Genomic DNA, 12131 nt, shown 5'->3' with positions numbered 1-12131 from the left:
CCATCGCTGTAAATCCAGCTCGCTCGCTGGGTGGAATTTTAAAAGCTTCACTTCTTTCTGCTTTGCAGTATTTCTCCCTTCCTTGCAGTCTTACCCTCAAGTATACTTCTCATTTTATAGAAGTATGCAGGTTATAATTTTCATTTCCCACAAGAAAACAGCTCCGGTAAAATTATGAGACTTACTTTCTGCTGGATATTTTTTCTGCATATGCATACGTGCACATGGAAATAATAATCAAGGTTATATTTTTATATTTTTGACACAACATCAATAACAACGCTAGAGGAATAATGGAGTAATATGGAGACATACCCTGTAAGAATCAGACACGACGAAGCACTCTGGTATCCCAGGACCTCTGGATGGGTCTTCATTCACCAGAAACGGTTCGCTGGCCTGAAACATAATACAACATATTTAAGTCATCAGCATTATAATAATCGCATTACTGTAGTAACATGTTTTACCCTTCACTCTTTATTTCTTGAGATGGTTCTTTGGATATTCAAAAAGTTCTTCATATCAGTGTTTTGGTTTCTGGGTTCTTAAAACACAAATCATAGACAGTAAAATAAAATAAAAAAATAGACTAGAAAATAAACTAAATAAACTAAAACTAAACTTAAAGGTTGTCCAATGACATAAGTCTTTAAAACATTTAAAAATAAAGGCATTTCTGTCTCTTTAAGGAAATCAACATTTAGACACTAACAAGTGCAATGCAAAGCGTTGAATGCAGTGGTGTAAAGCACACCGCCACTGGACTCTAGAGCAGAGGTCTTCAACCCTGCTCCTGGGGACCCACTGTCCTGCACAGTTTAGCTCCAACCCTAATCAAAGACAGGTGAAGGTAATCAAGATCACTTGTTGAAAATACACAGGCAGTTGTGCTGAAGCAGGTTGGAAATAAACTTTGCAGGACAGTGGGTCACCAGGGGCAGGGTTGAAGACCTCTGCTCTAGAGCAGTGGAGACGTATTCTCTGGAGTGACCAATCACTCTTCTCTGTTTGGCAATCTGATGGACAAGTCTGGGTTTGCCGGTTGCCAGGAGAACTGTACTTGCCTGACTGCATTGTGCCAAGTGTAAAGTTTGGTGGAGGGGGATTGTGGCGTGGGTTTTTGTTTGTTTGTTTTTTTTCCTTACAGTGAAAGAAACTCTTAATGCTTCAGAATAAGAACAGATTTTGTATGATTTCATGCTCCCAACTTTGAAATTTTGGGATGGCCCCTTTCTGTTCCAACATGACTTCTCACCAGTTCACAAAGCACTGTCCATAAAGACATGGATGAGCGCATTTGGTGTGGAAGAACTTGACCGGCCTGCACAGAGTCCAGAGACCTCAAAAATGCGCTTCTAAAATAATGGTCAAAAATTCCCATAAACACACTCCTAAACCTTGTGGAAAGCCTTCCCAGAAGAGCTGAAGCTGTTATAGCTTGCCAACTCCATATTAAACCCTACAGATTAAGAATGGGATGTAATTAAAGTTCATGTGCATGTAAAGGCAGGCGTCCCAAAACTTTTGGCAATATACTGTGTGTATATATATATATATATATATATATATAGGTTTTCCATCCAATAAATATGTATAGCCCCAACTAAAAACTATTCCATGCAATACAATGTAATTGAGTTGCTCCAACTTAATTTGGACTAACTTAATTAAGTTGGTCCAACTCCCTTTGAACCAAATTAATTGAGTTGGTCCAACTCAGTTTGATCAAATACTTTAAATGAAATATACCCCTAAATTATTTAATGCATGTCAAACTTGAATCAAAACATTTAATTGGAAAATCAAATATTATGAAGAAATCCTTCTTTGTACCCCACAGACACAACACAAATCTTGACTAAAAAATTTGTATTTAAAACTCAATTATGTAGCGACTCAGGCGAATCAAACACACAATCGCCAGTTACATTTAACAAATATGTTTTGAATGCTTTGTGCTTAGTAACAGACCTTCCCCCAACACAACAGAGAAAGATTCTCTGTTACCCTGGAAACCATCTGATAAGAAGTTTTACGGCCCAAAAGAATTTGGCCACATGAAAGGTCCAGAGTTAGAGCTTGTAAAACACACGTTTTTGCCTCAAATTATAGACAACCATCTATAAATGAACATGCACCCCAGGACATTGTATGTAAACACATAACTGTCTTGTAAAACGTTTCTTCTGTATGGTATTTTGCATCTTTTTGTCTTTGTCTTAACAAATTACTAGTTCAGATAACCTCATATATGTCATGTCTCCTATCAAATTAATGCTCACTTCACGACTTACACTTCCATGTATATCACTTATTCAGAAAATGCAGTGTGTGTTTGTTGCATTAATTAGAGTATGAATGGTCAGAGACCCACTGATTCAAGCTTGAAACAAAGAGCCATAAAATCTCCAGAGGAATTTCCCGCTAGGAAATCCCAACAATCTCATTGGTTAAGTCTAACCCCGGAGGGTGGGACTACTCCCAGACCTTAAAAAGAGGCGCTCGGATGCCCTCCCGCTCTCTCTCTTCTCTCTCTGGCTGAACCAACACGTCATCGTGGCTGGCCCTTGAGCCAGGCCACCAATGCAGGCCCTCCAAGCAGGCCCCAACACTCTTCCTCTTCCCCTCTTCCCTGGTTCTCCTCGCTTCCCTACTGATTCATCAAATTCCTAGCCCTGAGGGCATTTCTTCAGGGAGAACACAGAGCATCTCTAGAGCAACCAGCCGCTCCACCCCGACCTCGGAAAGAACCTGCCGGACACGCAGGACATTTGAACTCGGAACACACGCACACACGCGAGAAGCCAAAACTAAAGCAAGTATTCTTATTTCCAAATTCAAACTGCTGGTAAGAGGGTGTGTTATTTTCCCGTTGGGACAAGTTAACTCCGTGAAGGTTGTATTTGATGAACTAAAGGAAGCTGTTTCACCCCCCCCCCCCCCCCACACTCTCTTTGTCTCTCTCTCTCTCTCTCTCTCTCTCTCTCTCTCTCTCTCTCTTTATCTCTCTAAGTTCAGTCTATTCATTATCTTCGTTTATGTACCATATTCTTTCGTTTACTATCTATATTTCTACTATCTTGATGCATATTTAGTGTGTACTTTCTGTGTGAATTGTAGTGTTATTTTTAGTCTGTGTTTATTAAACCTCCAAAAGACATTTAATGAGTTGAATCTGTTATTCTGCCACATACACGAAGTCAATGAAACTTACACCGGCTTCACACTGCACGCGTAAGCAGGGCGTAAGCAGCGCATATTTTTTTCGGCGCTCATGTTAACAGATGAGTGCATTCACACCGGCAGCAGAGGCAGCGCAGCGGCGCGTAGCAGGAGCAAAGCAGAAGCGTCAGTGCCGCGAACAATTCGGCGCCAGCTCTATTTTTGACGCACTGCTCACGATGAATTAAAGCCACAGTACAATTTTCTGATCAAAATTAACCTGGTTAACATGAAAAATAACACATTTAACCATGAAATAATTTAGTGAAGTGTTCCGTGTGTTTCTCAGTCACCATATGACATCTGGCGCTGTGGGAAAAAAAAGTTCTACACAAAAAAGAACAAGTCACTGCCATAAGTTTTTGCCTGAACTACAAAACTAACTTTAAATAATGTATGCCAGTTTAGCTTAAATTAAATATGAATTAAATTATGTATATATTATAACTATATGCTGGCATAACAGAAACGATAAACAAAAGCACGTGGTGTCACAGGCAGTGTTCTTCAGAGTGCACCTGTCCTGGAAAGACAGCAATGGACGACACTCGTCTCATCGTGGAGGTTGAGAAGCACACAGTTCTCTATGATCCACACAATTTGCTTTATAAAGACTTGCAAGTGAATGAAAAAGCACGGGAGGAAGTTGGTGAGCGTGAGCGGCTCTTGGTGCTGATATACGTCATTTTAAAGTGTTTTTGACAATCTTTCGTTCTCTCACGAACGAACAACTAAATATGGTTAGGTAAATAGAATACACACATTAATATAGCACACATACAGTATAGACATGTAGATAGACTATGATGTGCGTTATTTTGTCATTTTTTAAAAAACGTTGTTAGATAATTTGCTCATTTAGCCTACAATATATCATTAAGAAGTTTCCTCTTAGTTATTGCAGTCATTTATTAATTATCTTTAATAGGTTTATGATGGGTAATGAATGTAAATTTGATGCCTATCCAATATTTCAAGACAATTTCCTGAAGTTTCTCTTTTTAGCAGTGTGCTTTTCATGGACATATAGTGCGATGGCCTTTCTTCTATCAAAAACTCGCACTAAACGAAATAAAAAAAACATCAGAAACAAGTGAAATTAGCTTCATGATAAATCTTTGCTTTATTTCCATTTCAAATACATTAAAGAGAAATGCAAACTTATCCATTATAGAGTAGCCTACTCTGTACACAATTGCGCGTGACAACTGCGCGCGACAAACGCTGCCTGTGTGAAAGCAAAAAGTGCGCGCGCTGCTACTGCTTTACATACGCGCTGCTTCGGCGCTGCCTACGCCCTGCTTGCGCGTGCAGTGTGAAGCCGGCGTTACGATCTAACGTTACCTAACTGCTTATGCTACTATTTTAGTAAAGTAAACTGTATGACCATTTGAAATATTGAGTTTGTCCTGATCAGTAAAGTTAATGTTTCTTATGCGCTCGTAAAGCAGTAATCCCTTATTGAGAATTGATTTGAAAAGTCTATAACTAATTTGCAGGACAAACTTAGTAGGATAATTTCAAGCAATTCCGTAAAGGGTTACTTGTATTTAATTAAACAATTTTCCCTATCGGAAAATTTTAATACGTAATGAACGACTAGCAAATTATATTTATAAATTCATGAATATTGAATATTAAATCCTTTTTGAGTTAATTATTCCCCGAGACATTAAACTCATAGTCATTGTCGTTACAATTAGTTGTGCAATAGTATACTGTAAAATGTTTTTAATTATTTAAAATTATTTAACAAGCTAGTTGTAAAAGTGTAAGTTCATATTTTTAAACCCTTTTTCCCTGTCTGGAAACAAATGTTGAGTAGACATTAAGACAAGCTGCTATGCTTATGTATATATGTTTCTTATGCATTTTAGAGGCCAGTTTTATTTATTTTTATTAATATAACAGTCAAACAACTCTAAAATGCCTCTAAAATATGTAAGAATCATATATACAAGAATATATATACTTGTCTTAATATCTACTCAATATTGTAACGTCAAAATAAATTTGACTATTAATAAGACAATGTAATAATAAAACTTGACCCATATTACAAGTAACATATACATGCATGGTCAAATGCACAAGTATCTCATAGATAAAGCGTTATTTTATGTTAATGGCGAGTTCCAAAAGCCAAACTAATTTGAGTTAATTATATTAAAAGAAATCTCATAGATAAAGCTGTTTATGTTAGACTTATTAAATATATATATATATATATATATATATATATATATATATATATATATATATATATATATATATATATATATATATATATATATATATATTTATATATATTTATGCATATAAAGTGAATATAATATAAATGTGTCGTATCTAAGAAGGGCTTGAATAATGTTTTTGAGTGATATATATAGGCCTATAATAAATATAAATACCTACATTAGTTAACGTGAACTGCCCTTCTGTAGAATTTAATTTTTGTTAATGTTAATTTCAGCATTTAATACATTATTAAAATCTAAAGGTTTTTTTAACATTATAGAGCTAACATGAACAAACAATGAACAAAGATGAACAAATACTGTGACAAATTTACAAGTTCATGTCAGTTAATAAATTAACTAATGTTAACAAATGAAATCTTATTGTAAAGTGTCACCAAAATATGTAAAGACCAGATAATCAGTCTCTTTATATACTTTTGAATCTATTCTGAAAGTTTGTGACTGAACAGATTTACACTGCATATGTGCAGCGCTGGACTTGTGCAGCCAGTAATCAGCGGGTTTCATCTTAAGCTCAATTCAGCTCTGCATGTTGTGCACAGTCAGACCAGACTCTCCAAACTGGTTCCCGTTCACACCTCCTGAGTTCCCAGTATATCCGTGACTTATTCAGCACAAATCTCTCACACAGCGACTCTTTCTGCCGACACGACGGCCAAGGTGTTGTTTTTTTCTCAGAGTGTCGTGTCCATTCATCCCAGTTCATTTGTATGCTGGGAGGTGCACTGACTGGGTGTGCGGAACTGAATAAGCCCCCATTCCAGTTTATCCATTAGTGGAACGACGTTAAATCACAAAGTCTGTGCACACAGGGCATTATGGGGTAAAAGGTCTCTACCAGTTGATTTTAAATTAAAAGTGATTTACTAGTGCACAAAAACCAAGTTCAGAAATCTATGGCTCACATGGCCTGATCTTGATGAGACTGAACTGAGATCTAAAGTATTAGCTAGAGGAATAAAATACACACAAATGGGACTGTTATATCATCACACTGTGATGATATAAAATTAATGTGGAAAAGCAGCTAAAATCATTTGATCTTGGTGGAATTTGATGAGTTCACAATAAGAAATCTGACTGCTGACAGCAGATTTTGGTTTCTGGGCAAATAGAGCAAAGTTTAAGACATTTGGTCTCATTCCCTAACCATGTGTATGCACAATTGTTTATGTGAAATCTGCATACAAATGTTTTTAACAACCAAACCATGTTTTATCAAGTTTATGAAAGCATGTAACAAATTAAACCACACTTATACAAAATATATATATATATATATATATATATATATATATATATATATATATATATATATATATATATATATATATATATATATATATATATATATATATATATATATATATATATTCCACCAAAATTACTTGGTAATATCACCAAGTACAATATGAACCTATCAATAAAGAAATATAATTAAAGGTCAAGTTTACAGTTTCTGTCAAGTTTAGGCTTACAAGGGTAGGGTACTTAAGGGTAGGGCTGGGTTTAAGAACATGGATAAGGTTATCAACAAAATATGTCTTAGTTGGCAAAATCTTGATGATGGATGGATATATGGATGGCTGGATTTAAATATATTTATATATATAATTAGGATATATAAATGGATGTATTTAGATTTCTTTCACACACAAACTCCAAACTGAATGTCAGAATGGGAAAGAAAGGTGATTTAAGGAATTTTGAGCGTGGCATGGTTGTTGGTGCCAGACGGGCCGGTCTGAGTATTTCACAATCTGCTCAGTTACTGGGATTTTCACACACAACCATTTCTAGGGTTTACAAAGAATGTTGTGAAAAGAGTGTGAAAAGACCGAGAAAATGCGGTCAGAGGAGAATGTGCTGACTGATTCAAGCTGATAGAAGAGCAACTTTGACTGAAATAACCACTCGTTACAACTGAGGTATGCACCAAAGCATTTGTGAAGCCACAACATGCACAACCTTGAGGTGGATGGGCTACAACAGCAGAAGACCCCACCGGGTACCACTCATCTCCACTACAAATTGACAAATTGGAAAAAGAGGCTACAATTTGCACAAGCTCACCAAAATTGGACAGTTGAAGAATTGGACTGGAAAAATGTAGGGATGACCCCTAATAGTCGAAGATTCGATGCATCGATATGCAGGACCGGATTCGACCACTGATCTCATGGTCGAATCTTTGCGGGTGTTATGAAATGAGGATCATACCATTTTGGCAATATGGGGGTGCTCAATATTAGTGTTATAAAGACGTGTCGCGGCGCTGAGCGATCGTCCCTTTAAGGGCATTGAGTTTCGCACTGGACGTGCCGCACCTATAAAATTCGAACACATATACACCGACGGCGGCATTCGACGCCTGTCCGCGGCGATTAAATGTATATTTCCCTCAAATCGTGAATGTACATACTGATTTCACCCTGTGCTACAAGATACACTCATCCTACAGCTCTTCTGTCAGAAGTCGATTCAAAATTGAGCTTGCGCGTATATAATGTTCACGTCTGCCTGGTGTGAGATACCTGAGACACGGCGCTGAGCTTCAGTCCGGTGTGCGACCCCCTATAAGCACAATCGGCTTAAGAACGTGCATATAAACACACTCAAAGTGTTCTTTTCCTCTCTAGGCAGGTTTTTTTTAGGTTTATTTATCAAAATGTTCTTTTATATATTTGTGTGATGTTCTGTGTTTCGATGGCGGCTTTTAAATGTTATGAGAGAACGGTTAATTTACGAATGTGTAGCGTAGCCTAGTTTTGATCAATTTATTAAAAGTCGTGGCTGTGTGCCGTGTGTAAAGTAAAATAAAAATAGTCTTACCCTCCTGCTGACTAGTGTCCTGCCCTTCCCAACCCGTTTATACAGTTTATTTTTTTCCGGTCTATGGTTTACACACACATAGATGATTCGACTATCGGTCGACCATAGAGAGATTCGAAAATTCTGATTCGAATGTGTAAATCCTTAGTCGGGGACACCCCTAGAAAAATGTTGCCTGGTCTGATGAGTCTCGATTTCTGTTGAGACATTCAGATGGTAGAGTCAGAATTTGGCGTAAACAGAATGAGAACATGGATCCATCATGCCTTGTTACCACTGTGCAGGCTAGTGGTGGTGGTGTAATGGTGTGGGGGTTTTCTAGGCACACTTTAGGCCTCTTAGTGCCAATTGGGCATCATTAAAAAGCAGTGTTGGGAGTAACGCATTACAAAAGTAATACATTACAGTAACTTATTACTTTTTGATGTAACGCAGTAGTGTAAGGCATTACTAATGAATTTTCAGTAATATTTTACTCTGTACATTTTCAGTAGTGTTTGCGTTCCAGCAGGATACTGCACCATTTCACAAAGCTCGAATCATTTAAACTGGTTTCTTGACAATGAGTTCACTGTACTAAAATGGCCCCCACAGTCACCAGATCTCAACCCAATAGAGCATCTTTGGGATGTGGTGGAACGGGAGCTTCGTGCCCTGGATGTGCATCCCACAAATCTCCATCAACTGCAAGATGCTTTCCTATCAATATGGGCCAACATTTCTAAAGAATGCTTTCAGCACCTTGTTGAATCAATGCCACGTAGAATTAAGGCAGTTCTGAAGGCGAAAGGGGGTCAAACACAGTATTAGTATGGTGTTCCTAATAATCCTTATATCATAAGAATATATGGATGAATGGATTAAAATATATTTCATATATAATAATTTGGATAGATGGATATATATATATATATATATATATATATATATATATATATATATATATATATACACACACACATATGCATACACACACACACACACACGTTTGTTTTTGTGACATATGGGGACATTCCATAGACGTAATGGTTTTTATACTGTACAAACCGTATTTTCTATCCCCTTACACTGCCCCTAAACCTACCCATCACAGGAAACATTCTGCATGTTTAATTTCTAAAAAAAACTCATTCTGTATGATTTATAAGCATTTTGAAAAGTGGGGACATGGCCAATGTCTTCATGTTTCACCCTCTCCTTGTAATACCTATGTCATACCCATGTCATTATACACATTTGTGTCCTCATATGTCACAGAAAACATGCCCCCCCCCCCCCACACACACACACACAAGTTACCTAAGTTACCTAAGCACTCACTGTTGTCTAGAACTGACAAAATCTGATATTAAAATGATGTGATGTGTCTAATAACAGGGCCCTTAACCTCTGAAGAAACCTCCAGCATCACAGACATGGAGAATTCCTGTTGTCTTCAGTAAAAAGATATATAGACTGTATTTCAGTGCAGTTGAGATTGGAGCAAACTCTGCTGCACACATTCCCTGGATTAAACCTGTCTCTAAAATGCACTCCTATAAAAATACATGCAGCACTAAAATAACAGAGGCAAAGATGTGTGTGTGCGCACACACGATACTATAATAGATCCCAGACACTGGCTAACCAAAATGTGGCTGCAACACCAGCTATTCATATCCACGGCAATGAAAGGTTGCATACGCTAGCTCTCGCTCTCTCTCTTTTGCTCACTCTCTCCTCTCACAACACATCCATAAGTCAAAGCGCTTAACTAAACAAACTGTTGAACGAGAACTAAGATTCAACCAATTCGTCTGGTTGTTGCACTTTCAGAAACAGGCTCCTAAAGTTTATTTAGATTCCAACGAAGGTTTGGGGTTTGTTCAAATCACTAACCATAAGTACAAGCAACTTTACTACTGTATACTTCATATCATAATATATGAAAATATACTATTTTATTCATGTTAGAGAGCTTTTCTAAAAGTGATGGACCGGGAAACGGGGGCAGGTGAAACAAAGAGACAGATGAGCCCATCTCTTCCGCTTGGTTTGCCTTCACACTTTAAAGTAAGATGGTTTGTTTGAGTCTACACTGATTGTTTGATGTGGTTCCCTGTAGATCTGTCCCCTTTCTCCCTCGCTGTGGATGTTTATGGAGCGTGGTACTGTATCAATTAAACATGCCACCCTTTTCTATATATACGCAGCATATGCCCGATCCATATGGCCAGCCCTGAGCGAAACCGGTCCCTAGGCCCGTCATAATTAACTCTTGAGTATCAACACAAACACGAACGACGAACAGTCATGTTCAAAATGTCTGCTAATGTGAAATGATGGGTCTGTTACATTTCACAGGGGATCTCAAAACTGTCCTTATATGAAGATTATAGCACATAATATGAAATGTGAATAGTGTAGCAATCATAATAAAAGTGTGGCGAATGTGAGAGATCATTAAATAAACAAACTGTATGATCAGCACTAAGTTATAATTCTGGTTGAACTGGCTGTTTTTTTCAGTATGGAACAGAAATTTAAATTGCTGAATGGACCAGATTTTTCTGAATAAAATATGAGTGGTGTTTGGCAAGATATTCTGAGTTGTTTTTAGTGTTGCCAATCTCAAAATCTCAATTGTTTCTCTTAGACAGCAATCAAATTAAATAGAAAGCAAATTGAGACTGATAAAGTCTTTTGCTGCGATGTTTGCAACACAACCTCATTCGTTGGTGAATTGGTGGCTTATTCGTACAGTCTCACTCATTCGATCAGCTTTCACCCCAGTGGCTGTTAGGTTTAGGGGTGGGGTGTAAAAGTCTGCTCCTCACTGCAGAGCCAATGGGAGGAGCTTGAGGACTCAAAAACACACTAACCATACCATCAAACCTAATACTTAACATAACACCACTCATAGGTCCACAGAGGCGGAGCCGGAAAAGGTCAAACTCCATCACTTAAGTCCAGATCGTTTGGGTCTACAGTGAGCGCAACTTGGAAAATCATACATTGTTTGTATGATGCACATTGTACAAATTTATACATGATCACCACCTTGTAAAACAGTTACGTTTTCCCGTAAGATGTGTTGAAAGTTTCTCATGAGATAAAGGCTGTAAACTTACATGTATCAGAAGAGATCTCGAGTTTAGAGGACTAGTGTTTCAGAAGTGATCTAAATAGCGTGATCATATTTGCCAAATGCTTCTGATTCTTGAATCTGATTGGCTTGGAGCCTTTTCCAGCCATGCAATATTCTACTAATATTACATGGAAACCATTTCACGATTTGTATCACTCTGTTTTTCCCGGATTATACTGGGAGCATTTCTCGCAGTGAGTGAGGCGGTGGAGCAAACCTACTATTATTTTACAAATACTACTTTTATATTGTGTCATGGAATATAGTTATATGAGTTTTTTATATATATATATATATATATATATATATATATATATATATATATATATATATATATATATATATAAACATAGCACCTGTCGAAAACCGATTTATCTATGAGCATATAAATATATATGAGCAATATTACACTCATAGTCATGCAATATAGCTATATATAAGTACGGCTGTTTTGGCCTCGTGCCTATGGCCTAATCATAGCCGTGATGATATAGAGCCATATTGCACATCAACAAGTGTAATATTGCTAATATATACACTATATTGCCAAAAGTATTGGAACACCCCTCCAAATCATTGAATTCAGGTGCTCCAATCACTTCCATGGCACAGGTGTATAAGAACTAGCACCTAGTGCTGAAGTCGCAAACTTTCTTCAGAGTCAATATCTACAGACCTCCAAACTT

The 12131-nt window shown here is 37.3% G+C and overlaps 1 protein-coding gene across 11 annotated transcripts in view; it reads right to left on the bottom strand.

Moving 5' to 3' along the window:
• Nucleotides 1-12131, bottom strand: part of nfixb (nuclear factor I/Xb) — a 205071-nt gene that overhangs the window by 169817 nt on the left and 23123 nt on the right. For all 11 annotated transcript variants that reach the window (XM_067422353.1, XM_067422451.1, XM_067422344.1 and 8 more), the window contains exon 2: nucleotides 316-399. In XM_067422353.1, coding sequence (XP_067278454.1) covers nucleotides 316-399 — 84 coding nt within the window. The remainder of the gene's footprint in view (nucleotides 1-315; nucleotides 400-12131) is intronic.

The sequence above is a fragment of the Pseudorasbora parva genome, chromosome 2 (assembly GCF_024679245.1).
Source record: "Pseudorasbora parva isolate DD20220531a chromosome 2, ASM2467924v1, whole genome shotgun sequence".
Lineage (NCBI taxonomy): Eukaryota > Metazoa > Chordata > Actinopteri > Cypriniformes > Gobionidae > Pseudorasbora > Pseudorasbora parva.
Note: the sequence above shows the minus strand (reverse complement) of the source record. Positions and strands in the feature narration are given on the sequence as shown.